Source organism: Gopherus flavomarginatus, chromosome 1 (assembly GCF_025201925.1).
Source record: "Gopherus flavomarginatus isolate rGopFla2 chromosome 1, rGopFla2.mat.asm, whole genome shotgun sequence".
Taxonomy (NCBI): domain Eukaryota; kingdom Metazoa; phylum Chordata; order Testudines; family Testudinidae; genus Gopherus; species Gopherus flavomarginatus.
Genome location: NC_066617.1, coordinates 166,922,500 through 166,943,631, shown reverse-complemented (window position 1 = coordinate 166,943,631; position 21,132 = coordinate 166,922,500). Strand labels below are relative to the sequence as shown.

Genomic DNA, 21,132 nt, shown 5'->3' with positions numbered 1-21,132 from the left:
TATCATTTATCACCCTGTTATCCTCTAGGTACAAATAGATTATTCAGTAAATTGTTCCAGTATATTTCCAGGTATCAACAGTAGGCTGACAGGTCTATTATTCCCTGTGTCCTCTTTGTTCCCCTTTTTAAAAGATATAGATACATTTGTCCTTGTCGAGCCCTCTGAGCGTCACCCGTCCTCCAAGGATTCTCAGAGATAATTGCTAGTAGTTCTGAGATTGTTTCAGATAGTTCTTTAAGTATCGTAGGGTACGTCTGCACTACCAGCCGATTGGCAGGTAGCAATCGATCCACCGAGGATCTATCGGTGATCGCTCTCCCATCGACTGCTGAACTCCAGCAGTGCGAGAAGTGGACGCAAAGTCGACAGGGGAGCCGTGGTCGTTGATCCAGTGCCGCGAGGATGCGAAGTAAGGAATTTTAATTTAATCTAAAATATGTTGACTTCAGCTACAATTCCCGTCCTCCAGTGTAGACCAGGCCCTAGAGTGAAACTCTTCAGGCCCTGCAAACTTAAATGCATCTCACTTAACTAAGTCTTTTGTAACTTGTTCTGTCTTCCTTCTTCCGTGTTGTTAATATTCATTGTGTTAAGCATCTGATCACAATTTAATCTTTTTAATGAGGACTGAAGCAAAATAGGTATTAAACAGCTCAGTCTTCAGGGTGTTGTTGGTTATTAGTTTTCTCTTCTCCCATGCCCCCCTCAAGCAGAGTGTGGCGGGGCGATGACTCACTGGTGCAGCTCCTCCTGCTGGTCGTCCTGGGAATTGCTCTCCAGCTCCAGAGCGCCCTCTGCTGACTGATATCCTGCTTTCCTCAGGCTCCAGTGTCCCACCCCTTCATCTTGGGTGCTGCCCCCTGGCAGTATCCCCGCTCTCCAGGTTTCCCTTGCCCAGGAAACCCTCAACCCTCTATCTCCATCTCACCTCATTGGCTACTGCCAGTCACCATCCACCTCCCACTCACCAGGGCAGACTGCAGTCTATGAACCACTCATCATCAGCAAGGGAGGTTTGGGCCTGCTGCCTTTACCTACCCCTGGGCTGCCCCTCTGCAACCCCAGTACCTGTTTTAGGCCTTCAGCAAGGCCTGCAGGCTGGGGGGGGGCGGAAGGGCAGGGGTTTCCAACCTGGAATTCTCCAGCTCCTCTGGCCGTTCCCCCAGCCCTGCTCCACTCCAGGTAATCTTCCTAGCTCACAGGCAGCCCAGTCCTTCTCTCTCTAGCCAGAGAGAGACTACCTGAACTACTGCCTCACAGCCCTTTTATAGGGCCAGCGGTGGCTTGATTGGGGCGTGGCCCAAGCTGTGGCTGCTTCTTCCTTTATTTCATTTGTATCAGGATAGTTTGCCAAGTATTATATTCTCTCACTTAAATTTTAACCTGAAAATATCCACATTAAAACATAATTTCATAAGACCAACTGAAAAGAAAATCCTTGTGTGGTAACTTGTCATTATGATTGTAATCATTGTTGTAAATCTACTAGGGTGGAATTAAGGTTGTGGTTATTAGTTGCAGAGGTGTGTGTGCCAAATTTTGGTTTATAATAGAAACTCATTTAGCAATTTAATTTGTCACTTCATGGTAAGGGCCAAATTCTGTTGTCATTTAACTTGCAGTAAGTCAGGATTTACACTGGAGCACTGAGAGCAGAGTTTGGTCCAGAGAGTGTTACTGATGCGTTGTGGTTCTAGCCTGAGTGTTGCAGTCTTTTTTTACAGATCTGTGAATAGTTTTATCTCACTACTTGTGGAAACATTACCTTTTTCTGAAACAGCCCTTTGAAGTAATTGCTACGATGATTCACATTACTCAACAAATATATTTTACTCCTGGACATTGCAGGGAATTGTTTACCTTTTCCCTCCATTTTGAAGGTAAGTGCTAGATACAGTTCTCATGATGTGTTGTTTTCCAGCATTGCTCTCTTGGAGTGGTTTGTTGAAATGCCCAGTAGGTGTTTTCACAGGTAATTTAGTCATGCTCATGGACTTTGGTTTGGGAATCCGAGTGGGAGTTGTACGATGGAAAACATCGGCAATCTTGAAATAAACCAAGAAAAAATGTAAGCAGTTAGGGTGCATGGTTTCTATAGTTCTTTAGTGCTCTTTCTCAGCTTTTCAGAAAAGAACATATACATTGATCTGATTAAGAACTGTTGTCGTAGTTTTCCTTGATTTTCTATTTTGTTTTATTTTTAATGATACACTGAGGCACATGAAACGATAGTTTTTGAATACGAAAATGTTGGGGGAAGAATGAGTGCCTTGTTACTCTTTGGAGACTGTTGTAGGTTTCTTGTCTCTATGTGAGTAGCAAAGTCTGTGTAATTCAAGAAAAGTCTCAGAAGAGTTTATGGGGTTTTGCAGCAACACAAGTATTTTATTCTTGACTGAGCTATTACAGTCTACAACAAAATGCACCTTTTGGCTAAATCAACTAAATACTGAGTGGAAAAAAATGTATTTTAAAGATGGTCATGTTAGATGGGGTGGGATCTAAGTTACTACAGAGAATTCTTTCCTAGGTGTCTGGCTGGTGAGTCTTGCCCACATGCTCAGGGTTTCGCTGATTGCCATATTTGGGGTCAGAAAGGAAATTTCCTCCAGGGCAGATTGGCAGAGGCCCGGGAGGTTTTTCACCTTCCTCTGCAGCATGGGGCATTGGTCACTTGCTGGAGGATTCTCTGCACCTTGAGGTCTTTAAACCATGATTTGAGGACTTCAATAACTCAGACATAGGTTAGGGGTTTTTTACAGGAATGAGCGGGTGAGATTCTGTGGCCTGCATTGTGCAGGATCAGACTAGATGATCATAATGGTCCCTTCTGACCTTAAAGTGTATGAGTCTATTTCTATGCCATGTGATGAGGGAAAAAATGCCAATGCACATCAAGATGTGTAATCTAAGGCACCATGTCATGAAGGACGGATGTGATATTGATAGCACTTCCCTGTACAGCTTTTGTGAGACCTGCCTCAAGTATTGATTTCAGTGCACCCTGCCTTCCAGGGATGCATCATGACACAGCACAGGACTGAGAGTGAAGATACCTGGGATCTGTGCCCAGCTCTGCTATGGGCTTGTTGTGTGATTTTGGACAAATCATTTAATGTCTCTGTGCTCTAGTTTCCCCACTTGTAAAATGGGGATGATATTAATCTTCCTTCATAATTTCAAAGTATGTTGATGTCTGTTGATGTAAATGACTGTATGAATACTTACTGTTGTTCTGGGCACCTCCTTAGTGTTAATCTCTCTCTCTCGTGTGTGTGTGTGTGTAAAACCCTAGACCAGGGGTCGCAACCTTTCAAAAGTGGTGTGCCAAGTCTTCATTTATTCTAATTTAAGATTTTGCGTGCCAGTAATACATTTTAATGTTTTTAGAAGGTCTCTTTCTGTAAGTCTATAATATATAACTAACCTATTGTTGTATGTAAAGTAAATAAGGTTTTTAAAATGTTTAAGAAGTGTCATTTAAAATTAAATTAAAATGCAGAGCCCCCCCTAGACCGGTGGCCAGGACCCGGGCAGTGTGAGAGTGCCACTGAAAATCGGGTCGCGTGCCGCCTTTGGCCTCCTTGCCCTTTTAAAAAAAAAAAAAAGAGAGATACCAATCTCCTAGAACTGGAAGGGACCTTGAAAGGTCATCAAGTCCAGTCCCCTGCCTTCACTAGCGGGACCAATTTTTGCCCTGATCCCTAAGTGGCCCCCTCAAGGATTGAACTGACAACCCTGGGTTTAGCAGGCCAATGCTCAAACAAACCACTGAGCTATCCCTCCTACCTAGACAAACTGGAGAGCACCAAAAAGAACTGGAGCTGCCTTATTAGCAAAGATTTAAAGAAATACTTAGGCATAGCTTGGCCAGATGGCCATTCCATGAGGATGCATAGGTTTAATTGTTTGAAGAACGTGAACAGTAAAGAGAGAGTAGAATTGTTCTTTTTAGGGGTGCCATTGTACTGGGCTTTGTACAAACCAATAAAACAAAGGTTCCAGAGAGCTCACAGTCCAGGATTCAGTCTATATGCAGCTGGCAACTGAACTAACAAAAGAGGGAGTGACAAGGTAACAGTACAATTGTTTAGGATGTTCAAGGGGTTGAGTGTATCATAATGAAATTAAGAAAAAGAAAAATTTAAACTGACTTTCCAGGATTAGAGCGTCTCAGTATTGTCATTTAACTTCCTTCAGCAATAGAGTAATATATTTATTTTTGTGCTGGAGGCAGAACTTGCTTTGAATACAATGTTTATTGTATTCATCTTCACTGTATTAAGAAATCAGGGAAAGAATTAAGGAAGAAAAGTAACTTTTTTTTTCTTTATTATGTGTGGATATATGTGGGTGGATGGGTGAGATGTTGTTGCTTTGTAAGCGTAAGGCAAAACAGCATTTGATTTAAACAGAAATATTTTGAGAAAAAATGGTAAACATTCCATTAATGCTGGTGAGGTTGCTGTGGATTAGTAGTTTCGAGGTTAATTATAAGAACAATTGTGATAAGTGGATAAATAGTTAAATAATGTTTTTCCTCTTTCCTTGAATTGTTGCTGGAGGTTTAACGGCATTTTACAATACAGTGTTTCCCTTTGGGGAGATATTCCAATGTAGGTAAACAGTTTAAAATAAATCTGTTGAAGTGCTCGTGCAATAATTGGTTGATCACCTTTGTTAGCCTTCTTAAAACAATCATTTATTTGTTAACAATTTCCAGCTGATGTTAATTTTTTGTTTGTGTATTTTGCAGGAATCAGATTTCCCATTGCAGAAAAAGGTTTACTTGGTGTTTTTAAATTATGATTTAATGTGGCTTTGCAGTTTCTCACTGATGTTTCAGGTTCATTTGATATTGTTACTGATATGTGTATTAGAGAAATGGTTCATTTGATAAGGCCTGGTCTACATAGTTTTTGTATCTGTAAAACTGTTTTGGTTAAGGTGTGATTTTTTTTTTGTTTAATTTTTTTAAATTTTAATTGTGTGAACCAAAATAGTTATGCCATTACAATCCCGAGTATGGATGCAGTTACACTGGCTGTAAAGGTTCTCTATACTGGTATAAGACTTATCCATGTGTGAGTAAGTGGTCCATGTGTTTCAAAACCAGTATAACTGCATCCACACCTAGGGTAGTAGTAGCACTTTGACTATACCAGCATCGCTTAAGGGGTGAAACTTTTATGTGTAGACAAGACCTTAAACCGGTAAACTGTTTTTATAGTTCTTTCCCTCCTCTTTCAACACCTGAAAGTAGTTTTCTTTTTCACCAGCCCTGTCTCAGTTGTTCAAGAATAGATGCTCAAAGAGAGAGAGAGGAATGAATATAGTAAAAAAAAAAAAAAAGAAAAGAACGTTCAGTTTTCAAAACTAAAGGCTGAATCCAGTTTAAGCATGTGCTTAGGTGCTTTACTTTGTCTGACAGTCTCCTATTGACACACGTAAAGTTAAGCACCTACTTAAGTGTTTGCAGTGTTAGGGACTAAAAGATTGCTTGAAAAATGTGAATCTCGAATATGAGGGTTGAAAACAACATTTTTGGGTTACCTTTCCTAGATTATCCCCTTGCGTCATGGTGAGAATTATTTTCTGTAACGCATGTTTAGATTCTTGAGTGTGAAGTACCACAGTTGTTATGGTTATATTGTGAGAGTTCTATCGAATGAATCCTCAATTAGTTCCTTGTCTAGTCTTGAATGTACAGCATGGCAATGGTTATGTTCTAGTTATTACCTTTACTGCATCTGATGAAGTGGGTTCTAGCCCATGAAAGCTTATGCCCAAATAAATTTGTTAGTCTCTAAGGTGCTGCAAGGACTCTTCGTTGTTATTACTTTATAGTTATTACCGCTGCATTGCTTGGAAGGTGTCAACCATTAGAATATTGTGTGTGTTGGTTTTTGTTTCTTCAGTGTGATATTAGTTCTGGGTCCATGAAGGAAAGTAAGTATTCCCATCGAGAATTATTTCTGCAAATACACACCACCCTCTTGCACACTGATTCCCTCTTCTCTGTGCCCCTTCCCTGGGAAGATGAAGGGTTCTCTCAGCTTTCCAGTCTTCTTTCTGACAACCAGAAGAAGCATTCCCTGAGCTGATACAGCTGCTTGCTCCCTCTGTCCCTCAGTACTGCTATTGGTCTCCCTGACCTCCCCCATGTAAATGCCCTCCCCTCTCTGCTCCCTGTTCAGAGAGTTGGCAGGGGGTGTGGAATTCAATTCAATCATCCTTTAAGTAGCAACTGATGCTTCCCAGCACCCAGCGTCCCTTTTTTGTCACAGTTCCCACTTTTGCTCTCCAAACAACCCTAGAAACTAGCCCATTCCAAGATACTATCTACCTGGGACATAGCCATTTCCAAAGTTTTCCATTGTGTAATAATACATACAGGTCTACTAACTAAGGGGAAGTATAAAAAAAGACATTCTTGCTGTTTAGGCTTTAAAAATAGGCCTTGTTTGAGATGTGCAAAGCAAGCAATGGGTCTGTCTATAAGCACGATAGTAAAACATTAGATTCAGATATTAGTTTTGCAGAATTAGATTAGCTTGTAAAATATGTTAAGGTTTGTTGGCAGTAATGTCAGCAGTCATTAAAATGATATGGAATTGTAATGATGGACCTTTTTTAAATGAAACACTGTCAGATATTTTAACAAATTAGAATTTTTCTCCTTTTCTGTTTTCCGAGTCATCTGTGTAAATTAACCCTTTTTTGGGGTACAGAAGAGCGTGTGTGTGTGTGTGTGTGTGTGTGTAAGTAAAGCAGGAGGGGTGTGGGGGGGACAAGATGGGCATGTTGAAAGGTACCAGTTCTAGCTATCTGATGGCTGTCTCCATCTGCTTAAACCCTAACTCTCCACTCTGTGGTACATCTAGCATGACATGTGGCTGCATGTTTTCCTGTTTAGGGATTTATGCCTTTCATTAATGGACAAAGGGGAGGGTGCAGTGCTCATGGCTAGCTTTCCTCTTATATCTTTCTGCCTCAATTATAGAAATGCATCAAGGAAAGATAACATTAAATTCAGTTCTTTTTCAGCGCTTTGGTTTGAAAGGTTTGAACAGCAGAGGGAGTACTCTCTTAATTTTTGTTCTGCTCAAACTCTCTGTTGGCTGTGGGACAGCTCTGAACAGACCTGTTATGCAAACAACCATATGCATATCTTGACAGATCTTAGTTTGTCCTTAGATTGCTGAGAGCAGTTGAAGTCTGAGCCTGATCTAGAAAGGGCATATGGATGAGGCTGCCAAAAAGAAATGTGGTGATTGCTTACCCCTTGTTTTAAAACATTTCTCTGTGTGCTTCCTGAGGTCATTAACAGCTCAGTCCTGCTGTCCTTTTCAAGAGTGAGTTAGGGCTAAGTAAGGAGGGCAGGATTGGGCCCAAAGTAGCATTCTCTTTTAAGTTGCCAAATGATAAATTGTTTATTTGTATAGTTCTCTCCAGCCTCCCCCACCCCAACGCCCTTCCAGTTAGTCCAGAGGGGTCTCAAACTGGGGGTTGGGACAACTGAGAGGGTCGCAAGGTTATTACATGGGGGGTCGTCAGCTGTCAGCCTCCACCCCAAACCCTGCTTTGCCTCCAGCATTTATAATGGTGTTAAATATATTAGAAAGTGTTCTTCATTTACCAGGGGGGTGTCACACTCCGAGGCTTGCTATGTGAAAGGGGTCACCAGTACAAAAGTTTGAGAACCACCGAGTTAGTCCTGTTTTATTGAGCTGTACTGTTCTGCAACAAAGGTCCCAAACGCTGCATCTTGTTGCTGTAGGGGTTTAGGTAACTGCTGTACTATTTTGTTTTTTACAGTTGCTAATGTACTCTCTTCTGTCTTTGCCTTATGGAACCCTGGTCAACACTCTGAGGCCAAGAATTCCCAACTTGATGCTTAACTTTAGACAGCCTGCGTACCCTCTGAAGATACCAAAATAAGTAGTCTGACTTTTAAGAGGTACGGAGCACCCACAGTTCCTCCCTTAGCTGAGGGACAAAAAGACATTTTGGAGCTGAAATTTGAATAAAGAGAAGCAAGTTGATAGGGTAGAGATGCTTGCAGGAGCTGCAGAGGAGAAGGCCTTTGTGCAGACACTTGGAAGATAGTGGGATGTACGTAGAACACAGTGGGTGTGACCAGAGGGAAGCTGGTCCATGGAGGATTTTCAGGAGGTCTGAAATGAACAGGAATCCAGTAATGCTGAGTAGCTTCACTTAAATCGTGCTGTGGTAGTTCATATACCAAACTGGCACTAGATTGGTTATTCCTCTCCAGAGGTATTAATGTTAAACAAAACCAGTTTAGTTACAGAAGTGCAAACAAAGCATCTGCAACCACGTTTCTCTGTAGTTTCTATCTTCTGATTTAAAGGGATGCTGTCATGGCTGGCTGACTTTTTCAAAATATGGCCTGTCTTTTTCATATATCTGTAAGTAGTCAGTTTACACAGTGCCTTTCTTCTCAAAAATTTCTTCTTCTGTGCTTTTTTATTTTCTTTATTCAAACTGCAGAGGCAGGGCCCATGAACAAACCCTACAGTAACTGACTGTAGTGCATGGTTAGGGTCAGAATGGAGAATCTAGACACCTGTGTTTTAATCCTGGCTATGCCACTGACTCACTTTTTGACTGTGGGCAAGTCACTTCACATTTCTGAACCTGTTTCCTCATTTATGAAGTGGGGTTAATGATTCTTGTCCTCCTTTGTAAAATGCTTTGTGTCCGATTGTGATACCCATTTCAATGTGACTATTTGTGGTACAAGGTACCATCGAACATGTATAACACAGGCTGGCCTTTTGTGATCTGTGCCTGAGACATATCATTATTACTTTATTATTAAAATTTATTCATTTGTTGTTACAATTAGTAACGGGGGAGGAAGATATCAATAAAACCGTTTCAGCTGTACGATGGTGGCTATTGCACCTAAAATGCACACTGCCATTTCAAAACCTTTAGGAGAAATTTTTAAAAAATTCTGGCACTGCCTTTAATAAAAAAAAAAAAGACTAGCTGATGTTGAATTGCATATAGAACTTTAAAAAAAAAAAAGGGGGGGGGGGGAGGGCGGGCCGGGGCGGGGAAATGCTCCTGGGTATTCAAGCCTGAATGCCAAGCATTAAACTGAATCGTATTTTTATGGTTGAATTGTAAACGCCTTAAGAACTGGTGTCTCTGTAAAAATACTGACAGGTCCTTAACTGTAGCAGTGTGAATGGCTCACTATTACCATATTGTAAAGTACCAACGGTGTTGAGCCAGGTGGCTCACTGGATAATCCTAACCTTATAATTTTGCATATAATGGACAGCTCATGCTGTGGAACGAAGGACTCTTGGATTTTGCCATTTTTAACTGTTAGTCACTTTAAAATGGAAGTTAGAGGAGGAAAGTATTTAAAAAAGGTTAATTATAATAACTTGTGGTGTTGATTTTTGCTTTACAATGCATATGATGCCCCAAGGGTATCTTGATTTTTATTGTAGAGTCTTTTATTTGCAGTGAGAGCAGGATAGAGCTGCTTAGTTTCACGAACTTGAACTATTCAGAAGGAAAATTCATATTAGAAGTAGATGCAATTTCTGCACCTGTGACATGATCGTTGTCAAAATCTCAACCACACAGGGGAGGTCTGGTGCATAAAGATATTATTTTTTAGACTTTTCTATGGAGCTCATCTCCACAATATCTGAGCACCGTATAAAAACGGCAAGTCTTAATATCCCCATTTTGATGGTGGGGAACTGAGACACAGAGAGGTCACACAGGGAATCAGGCAGAGTTGGGAGTAGAAGCCAAAATATCCAGAGTCCCTTTCAAAAAACCTTAACTACCAAAATTTTATCATATACCCTTCTTCTCTTCAGGATTGTCTTAACTAGGAGATTTTATCATCTTTAAACTTGGCTTTTAATAATTGAGATAGCTGACACAGTGCTGAATGGTCAGCATAAACAAAGACATTTTGTGCCCATCATCAGGTCATCATCAGTGAGCTGTGGGTAATGTCTATCAGGGCCCGGGTTGACCAAGGAGTAGCTGATGTGATGATGAACGCAATTTGTTCTTGTCTGCAGTTACTAGTCATCCATGGTCAGTGTTGTGTCACCTAACTCAGTAGTTAAAAATTGTGTTTAAATGCAATTAAATTGTCTAGTGAAGACAAGCCTGTGCTCCAAAAGCAAGGTACTGCTTGAGTTTAAAGGGAAATCTCCATTTTCTGTTAGTAGTTTAATTAGAGGATTTATTCACTCTGTAGGCTGGCCCCTAGAAGTGCCAGTACTTGAGGAGGATTGATTTTATCCAGTAGAGGGCAGTGTTTACACTTGTATGTTAGCCCATTACCTCCATGTACATTGGTAATGTTTTCAATAAACTCATTTCCTCTTGGTTTAAATCTGTTTATCTATTCCTTGCATAAGATTGTTGGCAACAGAGATTCTTTTGTACAGATTCTGGGCAACTAAGGATTGCTGTGATAACTTTTTTTATAGTGTTTTGTTTTCAAAATGATTAGGGTGACCAGATGTCCCGATATTAGGAGCTTTGTCTTATTTAGCCAACACTACCTTCCTACTCCTCAAAAAAAGTCCAGATTTTTCACACTTGCTCTCTGGTCACCCAAAAAAAGATACATATGAAGCTGTAGGACTAGATGTAAATGTATTTTAAAACAGAAATTTCTTCAATACTGGGATTGATTGTGCAAAAATGTAAATATATATCCTCCCCCATCCTTTATTATTTAACATACTTTGCGGGAGCACACAGAGGTCAACCATGTTGGGGCCCCATTGTGTTGGTTAGTGCACAAACATTTGGAAAAGAATAGTCTCTGCCCCAAAGGGCTCACGAATGGGGTCCACATTTGGATTCTTGGGAACTGCTGTAGATTTCAGGGTAAGTTTTTTCTTCTGTGAAATCCACATTTTAAAAGAGTTTTAACCAGGCTCACCTTCTAGTCTGTGGTGGGATGTTTCTGTTTTTTGTTTTTTGTGGTGTTCACTTCTAAAAGAGAAACACGGTCTGTGATAACCTGAGTGTGAGTTTAAGAACTTATGAGTTTTAATCTTGTCCAGGACTCACTCGCTCTGTGGCTTTGAAGAAGTCACTTAACCCCTCTATCTCAATTTCTCCAGCTATAAAATGAAGACATTGTTTCTTTCCTTCTTCACAGGGGTTCTGTGAACATTAATTAAAGTTAGTATTGTACTTTGAAGATGAGAGTGTTATGTACAGTATGGGCTAAGTATTTTTGAGGGTAGTGCCAATATCTAAGTGAAGACACACTTTTTCCCTTTTCTGAGAAACCATCAACAAAGTGAAAGCCTTTTCTCATATATTTAAAACCTCTTTATATGGGAATCCCACTCTGTGCCCTGTTATGAATCATGTTTGGTCATAACAGTTGACTAAACTGATGATTTCGAGTGTGTGTCTCTATGTTTGAGTCCTCTCAGAATGTTGGACAGGAGGTTATGTTCTCGTGCAGAGAATGCAATAATACTCTGTGGCTGATTGATTGTAGGATTTGTCCTTGTAATAACATTTCACAGTCAGATTATATTTGTCAAAACCTTCCTGTTACTGGGGTGGTTTTAGCATTTGATTTTAGCATTAAAATGTCTCTCTCACACCCACCCGTGAACTCTTAAGATCTTCTTTTCTTGTTACATTGGTAACGTAATGTTTTTTCTACCCATTGCTTAAGTCTGGAGATTTGGGAGTTGAGTCAGCTTTTGTTTAGCCTATCTCAATATCTAATATTTCCTAGTCATCAGGCACATGGTTCCTCCATCTGCATGCCCCAACCCAGCAGCATCAGAATCATTTTAAGTCTTCTGCCATACAACTATTTCCCTATTTTTTTCTATGTGAGGAAGGATGCATTTTAAAACCTTGTAAAAGATTTAAGGAGTCCAAGGTGGTCCCCCCCCCCAGCTTTACTTGTCTATTCTCCTTCTGGATAAGGAGGATTTAGCTGGCTGTATCTTCAATTTTCATCAATTCATCTCCTTAACCTGCTATTAGGGATTGCTGTTGAACAATGTCAGGCGATGTCTCTCATTAATCTGATGAGCACGTTACTTCTGTAGTATTTTAACCTGTGAATTTTCCAAACAGCAGAAGACTAGGACCAAAAGTCAAAAGTATGTCTCTTGCAAGAAGGTAGAGAGCACTGCCGTGCTACTAGGCTGGCCCTCCTCCCAATGGGCAAGATTTTCAAACCTGTGTGCCTAAAATTACTCTCCTTTTTCCATATTTAGACACCTAAATAAATGGCCTGACTTCCAAATGTGGTGAGCACCCAGCAGCTCCCATCGAGCTTATCTTAAAAGTGAAAATCCATTACATCTGTCATGGGAGGATGCGGTTGAGGACACACAGGGAACAGTCATGTTGAGCATCAAAGAAGTGTGCTGAAAAGGGTGCTAGCTCCTCCCTTTCCATAACCAGTTAACCCCCGTTCTCTTTCCCTGAGGATTTGACTCCATATCCAGGGGAAGGGTTTGTTCAAAGGCTTGTTAGGAGAAGGGCTCACTGATGGGTCTGGGAAGGGGTTGGTGTCAATGCATGATGAGACTTGCAAGAGTGGCCTTTGAAATGCTGGCAGTTTCTCAAGGTGATCATTCTGCAGGGGTTTACAAAGAACAGGGCAATATATTGGTTTTGAACATTCCTGATTTTCAAGGGCATATAGTGACCCTTACTGTTTGTCTTATGAGAAGGACGGAAGAGAGTCCTTAGCTGAACTTGCTTTCTAGGGAAATCTTTTGTGTACACCTGATCTAGAAATGTTTAATTTAATAATCAAGTATCTTTTTTCTATCATTTTTTCCCCATAGTGTGCTAATTTCTTAAAGTCAAAAGGGGAGAAAATATTTTTTCCCTGTAGAAGTGAACTGTGAAGCAGAACAGAGCAACTTGTCTTGTTTTTTTTGTCCTTTACTGCTTTCGTGTGACGTATAAGAATAGCTTCAAGCTTGCTTCCGCCTTCTGGCACGCGCACACGCTCATGCAGTTTGTTTTTAACGTTAGAAATGCCAGAGTCTCTTTTTTGGTAGAGAACGCTAGCAAGATCTTCTGAAAGTCTGAATTGTGAGATGCTGTTTGAGGCTGTAAACCTGAGTTGTAGTTTTCTCTCTTTCTCCAACTGAGACAATAAGAACGGTCATATTGGATCAGACCAAAGGTCCATCTAGTCCAGTATTCTATCTTCCGATAGTGGCCAATGTAAGGTACCCCAGAGGGAATGAACAGAACAGGTAATCATCAAGTGATCCATCCTGTCGCCCATTCCCAGCTTCTGACAAACAGAGGCTTGGGACACCATCCCTGCCCATCTTGGCTAATAGCCATTGATGGAACTATCCTCCATGAACTTGTCTAGTTCTTTTCTGAACCCTGTTATAATCTTGGCCTTTACAACATCCTCTGGCAAGGAGTTCCACAGGTAGACTGTGAGTTGTATGGAAAAAAAACCTTCCTTTTGTTTGTTTTAAATCTGCCTATTAACAATCTAACAACAGTTTACCTGTGGCAATGTGGATGGCGGTATGGGCTAGCTGCCCGAGTGCAGTCCTGTCTGTGACCCTCAGTAAGTACTCGAGTGGTTAATCTGTGTCACTGCCTGCACCACTGCAGCTACACTGTGGTTTTTAGCACACTAGCTTCATCAAAGGTAGCGTTTGTACACCTACGCAACCTGGAAGTATACCTCCCAGCTACAGTGTAGATGTACCCTAAGACTAGGCAACCCCTATACTCTTCGCCTTTCAAGACCAAAAATATTCCCCTCCCCTCAGCTATGTAGAGGGAGAGCTGCACTTCAGGTTACAACCTTATGAGATATCGTACTTCCAGAAATCTGGCTGAAATCTTCCAACAAAAAGATCTGCACTTTCTATTGTAATTATGTAGAACAAAATATTTAAAAAGCTCTTTGATACTCTTCATACACAATAATGAAGCACAGTAGGAGGCTTAAACTTTTTTTGCACTTTTCTGGTAATCTTTAAATACAAGAACCCAAGATTCAGATATGTCCTACTCTTATTTTTGTTCTGACTTCTCACAACAAAGGTACAGTTAAAAATGGAAAGAGAAGAAAGGATAGAATGGAAGAGAGTCAGTGACAATCTCAAGGAATCTGTACATGGTACAAGGAAGAAGATCACCAAATCTACCCACGTCTTCTTTCACTCTAGAGATTGTTCCATTTCTTGTGATGCTACTATGGTTTAATATTATGCTAACAATATATCCAAAGCAATGTCCATTTTTAATATCTGCACCCAATTTAATTATTTTTAATTACTTTATAAATAAAAGAACAGAAAATTTTCTTCAAAACCTTGGGTCAGTGGCTGTTATGCAAAATCTGAAGTCTTTCATTTTCTCTTTCTCTGTCTAACACACATGCAGGACATGCAAGTCTGTGTTTTGATTAGCAAAATATTCAGTTGATGTGGTCTACTTGTGTTTTTTTTTTTTTTTCCCCTTCAAAACAGTCTGTGTTTTGAGCATAGCATGGTGTTCTGCTCCAGAGATTCAATTCATCTGATCCAACCTGGTTAAGATTTTCTATGTCCGTACTTCCACTATTATTATTATTTATTTGCATTATTACAGTAGTGCTTAAAGGCCCTTCTCAGGTTTGGGGCTTAGTTGTGCTAGCTGCTGGAAAAACACAAAAGGTAGTTTCCCTTGCAAAATGAAATAGCTATACTGACCCTATTTTTATAAAGTATTTTGAGATCTTCTCATGAAAAATGCTTTATATTTACTAAATTGTTGTTCATTATTATATTTTAATATTATAATACTTTGACCTTTTAATATAGCACCTTTCATCAAGGGCTCATAAAGCAATTTATAGATAAATTAACTGAGCTTCATCCTCCACCCCACAGAGGTAAATATTATCATGCCTGTTTTAGAGATGGGAAAATTGAGAGCTGGAGAGGTGAAGTGACTTGCCCAAGATGACATAGGGAAGTAGTAGCCGTGCCTTCAACCACTAGACAATGATTCTTTTCTTTTTGACAACCTTAAAGCTACCTTCTTTTAGTTAAGAATGTTATTTAAAATGAATTATGCTACAGTCTGTAAATATATCCAGAAATGCATTTGCTCCCTTACACACTGCTGATCAGCTCTTTGGAATAAGAGAAAAGTGAACAATTTGTCTTCTGAAAGCCTGATTTGTAATTGAAGTTGTTGCTCCATCTTGCTCCCGTGAAAGTCAATGGCAAAAATAAATACATCATGGAGTCCATGACCCTGCAAGTATGACATGTTTAGTCTCTTTGGCAGAGGGCATATCTGTTGATCTTAATCAAAAGGTATACTGTTATGGGAAATGTGACAAAGATGCTCACAGGCAAGTTTGATACAACTTTTCTGTGAATAGTAATATCCTATGGCTGTTTCCTTTGCCTTTTGTTAATTAAAAATTATTTTCCTGTAGTGAAAATGGTCTGTTAGTAAAAAATGAACAAGGAAGAAGAAGCACTATCCGGTTGAATAATTAAACTTTTTAATGGTGTGATCTCTGGTCTAGGTCTTTTAATTCACTTAACATAGAACTCTTGTTCAGAAGAACAGGGCAACTGTCCAAAGGTCAGGAAATGACTAAATCTAATTCTTGCTGTATAGTTAATTTTTTGAAAGACGTTGTAACAGATTACTGCCTAGTTGTTAATCAACTAATTTCTGTGCATCTGGTTAGCCTGCAAATGCAAACCAGAATATTTTGTTTTCTACATAATTTTAAAATAAAAACAAAATGTAACGCTAAATGTATGAGGACAGTAATAGGATTTTTTTTTAAAGGACTCTGGCATTTTCAGTATTTTCAAATGTCTGCTAACAGAATATTGGTGATTACTGCAGAGTTATGCACTGTTGTAAAATGTGCACACCTACAGGATCTTACCAGTGTATGTTGAAAATTAGTTATGTAGAGATCTATTGTCCATTTTGGATTGGCACTGCAGAAAAGAATGCTAAAGCCAAATGTAATAGAGTGTATGTTATTACCGTCATGTAAGATTATGCTCCTTTCGGTTTTGATTCTACAAGATGCTGAACACGTAGTGATAAGTAACTCCCATTAAAGTCGGTGGATGCTGAAGTCAATAAGCCCATTGCAGGATAAGAGCCTTAAGGAACATCACATGCTGAGCCTGATTCTGGTTCCACTCAGTTCAGCTTTTGAAGTAGTTGGAGTTAAATGGATGTAAAACAGGAGCAAAGGGCTTGATGCAAAGCCCACTTTGGATCAGGCTGTAAGTGAGACTGGGTTGGGCTCACCCTATCTTCTGTAGTTTAAATCTTTTAAAAAATGCTGTTGCAATACTCTGGTGCACTTCTTAAAAAATTTATTTAATTAAAACTCCTGTGGACCTTACTTTTATTTCTTTTTCCATCATTGCTGATTATTAAGATTCATTTTTGTGTTTTCTAAATAGAAACTTTTCCTTATACATAGAATTGTAGAATATCAGGGTTGGAAGGGACCTTAGGAGGTCATCTAGTCCAACCTGCAGCTCAAGGTAGGACCAATCCCCAGATTTTTACCCCAGTTCCCCAAATGGCCCCCTCATGGATTGAATTCAAAACCCTGGGTTTAGCAGGCCAATGCTCAAACCACTGAGTTATCCCTCCCCCCTCCATTGTCATTGTCTTTCTTTGTCTTTGTCTTCTGTCATAATCATTAGCTCCCCATTCAGCTTTAGCATGTGCTTAAAGTCCTTTGCTGAATCAGTGTTGAAGGACAATTAATATCACAGTTCATAATCATGGAAAAGATTATCTTTATTCTGATCAGTTCATCTTGAGCTGTGATATATGAAATAGAGAGCTTCTGTTTCTGCACAAATGTCTTTATGATGATTAGCAAAGTGGTGAAAAGATTTGTTTTCTAAATGCATAATTAAAATTGATGTTTAACTTTTTAAAAAGCTGTTTTTAAAAGAGTGAATTTCAGTAGTAGCTCTTTATTCAGAGAAAGAGAGGTGTTGGGGAAGTGAATTCAGGACCTTCCGGCCTTATAAATAATTCAAAATGAAGCTCTGATGTCACTGTATGTAATATTCTCCAAGAGGTTAGCACTGATTGCTTCTTACTCTTGGTATACAGACAAATTGAGGCCTGCATTGCTTATGCTATTGTCATTATTTCTTATTATATGCACTAATATAGCGTCCATCACTGTGGTGCGTAACGCAGTTTTGTCTAAATAGCGGCATTGTATTATTAGTGTCTGTATTATGTCTGGAGGGATGTATAAATTCAAATAGCTGGACTATAGTATTCTCTTTTTTTGTAACCAACTCATTTTATCATTTCAGAAACTATAATGGGTCCTATCATTCATTTTGCTTTCTCTTCTTCACTGTGCCTAACTAATATGTAGAACGTTGGACTGTAATCTAGGGTCCAACCCTGTTGCATCCTTCCCTTCTACTTTGAATAATAAAATCATGTTGTGGAGCCATTCTTCTGGTTGGTCTTTTTAAAATGTAAACGTTAGTATTTTTAATGTAGGCTAAGAGCTTACCGTAGGGAAAAAGAAAATATTTCTGTGATATAAACTTCTCAGCTCAACCCAGTTACAAAGGAAAGATTTGAAGGAGGAAACAGACTGAGTTTTAACAGAATGACAAAGTGTTTAAAAAAATCCACACTCTCAAAATCCCCAGTGATTGACATGCCCCAAAACATGTGATTTATGCATCATGCACTTAAAATTGGTACTGTACATGTGATTTTGTGTGTATTTGATCTAAAAATAACAATTTGAGTAATAAGGCTAGGAAAAATTGGGGAATAGAAGGAAGATAATGAAACCATTCTTATCGGTATTTAGCAGGCATTTCAGGGATTAAAATAAAAGTCTGTCATACATGCAAAAATACAAAATGCGCGCGCGCACACACACACCAGAAGAACAAATAATTCCGCAAGCAGTGGTAAAAACAACCAATTATTTACTGTTTTGAAATATTAAAATATTTCACCAATATACCTTGCAGTCAAAAGTAATGTAAGTTATGGAAAATGAAAATACATAAAGATGCATTTATACAAGTGGAAGACTAATTATTTTACATAAAGATATTTCAGTGAAAAGCTATACAGTAAGTGCACATTTGATACGACTAAGCAGGCAAAACTTAACGTTAGTTCCAAGTAGCATTGTACAGTTCATGCACAGATCTCTCCCAAAATAAAGAGGGTGTTCCAAATTATTCTTGCTGGGATGAAAAATAAGATGGGTTGCTGGTAAGGGAGTCAGCATGGATGGGGATCAGTTATAGACATTACTTACTGTAATTTGTGATTGCCGTGGGAGAGGAGTGGCTGTTGGTGTGATTGTGATACTGCTTGTGATTTTACTAGTAGGCTTACTGGGTGTTCCATTAGTTAGTGCTGGAGTTCTGTTATCCTGAATTGGAGTACAAGGTTTTGATGAATTAGCAAGAGCCTGAACATAAGGACTTCCTAAATGAATATGGATTTTATTATCCTCAGTAGTTATTACACTTGAACCAGTGCTGTTAGATCTTTGAAAGTGCCATGATGATTGCCTGTCTGGGGATACTCTAAAAAGAGTATGCTTGGCACCAATTTCCAAAGGCTCTGGAGAAAGCATCTGTTCTGGAGAACTTGAAGAACCTGTCAGAGCCAATGGAGACATTGTCCTTTCTGGAGTTATTGAGCCACATGATTCAGGAGTTTGAGATCTTGCAAAACTAGCCAATGTGATAGGTGGCACGGCTTGCTCTGGACTCATGTAACCATCAGCTGTTTTTGATTTTAAAGGCGTTAAAGAGGTATTTTGAATAATGGTTATTCTTTGCTTTGGTGTGCCACAGTTGGGTATAACTGCTGTACTAGTGTAAGAGTGAGGACTGTCTGTAGTAGGGCTTGTTATTTCAAGGGTAGCTGTGTTTTGTCCATGGTCTGGTGTAACCTTTATATGAAGAGGTTGACCAGGTGTATGACTTAGAACTAAGTCTCGTGGCTGTGCACAATTTCCATTCTGTTTGTCATGAATTTTTCCATTTTGAGAATGGCTTTCTTTGGACTTCATCCATGGGATCCATAATTTTTTGTTTACTGCATTTGCAATGGATGAATTGCATTTGAAAGACACTGTTTGCTCCTCATCGTTTTCATCTTCATTATCACTCTCTTCGTACAATTGCCCATTTATGACTGCTCGTTCTAAAGGAACAAGGCTCTTGTAATCAGGTGGTTCATTGTCTGCTGGATCTGTCTGGACTTCTTTAGAGAAAACCTGCAAGTCAGAAATTCTCCTTCCATTAAGACTCGGTCTAAGGCTCTTGCTGAAACGTCTGTATCTCTCTAATTCTTTGGTAAGGCTATCAATTTCTCTTGCTAACTCCCTGTTTTTCTTTTCTTGCTGGGTGAGTTTCTTCTGTAGGACCATATGATCACCCCGTAGATGACATATTAGGTCTTCTGTTGCCATGTACTCGTGAATTTTCTCTTTCAATGCATCTACCTCTCTAGACAGGTGCTCTGACTTTGCTTCTTCTTCTTTAAGTTTTTTGAAAAGCCACTGTTCTTGGTTGGACTCGGTCTTCTCTACTAATTTATACCTCGCCAGTTCCATTTTCACAACCTCCAGTTCTTCTGATAGAAATTTAGTTTTGTCTTGTTCATTGATGTATCTTCGCTCTAGAGACTCAAACTCATCTTCAGTTTTCATGAGATCATCCTCTATGGCCTTCATTTCTTTCAGCTTATTTTTCAGCCTCTCAACTTCTTGAGCAAGTTCTTTAATCTTGTTGTTCTCCTGCTGTAAGGATGTGCTTGATTTAGTTGTCTCTTTGAGTTTATTTTTAAGAAACTCTTTTTCAGTGGCTTCTAGTGACTGAAGCCTTTTCCTTAGAATATTTACCTTGGAAAAGAGATCATTTCCTTTCTCTTCCTCTGCTTTAAGTTTGTTTTTCAGTTCATCTCGTTCCTTTGTTACACTGGACATTTTTTCCTCTGCATCAGATTTTGATTTCAGTGCCTTTTTACTTTCCTCAATTAGTTTTTCTGTAACTGACATCACTTTCTTTTGCTCCACCTGAAGCTGGGAAGTTGCAGATTGTAACTTTTCTTCTGTTTGCTTTATTTTTTCACTCATTGTCTTTCTTTCATCCACAAGCATGACCGTTAATGTTTTCAGTTTAGTTAAATCTTCCTTGAGTGTGAATTCTGTTTTTTCTAACTTGGTTTCAGTGGCTTCAAGCTCTCCAATTCTAGCTTTTAAGCCCTCCAACTCCTGAGACAATTGCTTTATTAACATTTTTTCTTTTTCTAGATTGCATTTCAGAGCGTAACATTCTTGTTTGCTCTTATTGAAAGCATCTTCTAATTTCTCCAGCTCCATAATTCTTTTGTTGAGTTTGTCAACTTCTGCTTTAAAGTTCTTGTTTTGTGCTGCTTCTTTTTCTAATTTTTTATTAAGCTCTCTACACTGATCTTCCATTTTTATGAGCTCTTCATCTTTACCTTCCATTTCCAGGACACGTTTCCGTAATTCTTCTACTTCAGACATAAGGGTGGAATTTCCACATTCTCCTTTATTTATTTTTTCCCTTATGTCTTGCAGTTCTTCCTCTGCTTTTCGTAAAGACTTATTAGTCTCCTCTAATTCATCAATTTGTCGCGTGAGTGCTGTTAATTTTATCCGGAGCTGGCGATTCTGGCTGTCTTCATTGGTTAGTTTGGCCATCATTGTTTCTTGTTCTTGGGAAATGTTATTGGTTTGTGCTTGCAATTCTGCTTCCAGCCTGATGGCTTTCTGCTTCTCTTCTTCTGCTTTTGCTTCCGCAATGGTGAGTTTCTCGTGTACTTGCTCTGCAATAGTGATGAGCTCTTGGATTTTTTGACTTTGTTGGTTCAACTGTTCTGTAAGTCTTTGCTGTTCATCCACCACCATTAAAGCAAATGATTTCAGTTTTGTCAGTTCTTCTTTCAATTTCGTTATTTTCTTGTTGTTTTCCTTCTCTTTTTTTGCCTGATAGGCTGTTTCTTGGTCAATCAGCTTTTTCAATCTGAAAAAACACAAAGTATGTTTGTTTTATTTTGTAGTAGGTT

At 39.3% G+C, this 21,132-nt stretch overlaps 2 protein-coding genes across 4 annotated transcripts in view; one reads left to right on the top strand and one right to left on the bottom strand.

The window, feature by feature from the left end:
• CMSS1 (cms1 ribosomal small subunit homolog) overlaps nt 1-21,132 on the top strand; it is a 385,528-nt gene that overhangs the window by 18,820 nt on the left and 345,576 nt on the right. The gene's annotated exons all lie outside the window — the stretch shown is intronic.
• Nucleotides 1-21,132, bottom strand: part of FILIP1L (filamin A interacting protein 1 like) — a 320,082-nt gene that overhangs the window by 8,822 nt on the left and 290,128 nt on the right. For all 3 annotated transcript variants that reach the window (XM_050956860.1, XM_050956870.1, XM_050956878.1), the window contains 2 exons: nt 18,344-21,089; nt 1,864-2,048 (listed from right to left, as the gene is read on the bottom strand). In XM_050956860.1, coding sequence (XP_050812817.1) covers nt 1,864-2,048; nt 18,344-21,089 — 2,931 coding nt within the window. The remainder of the gene's footprint in view (nt 1-1,863; nt 2,049-18,343; nt 21,090-21,132) is intronic.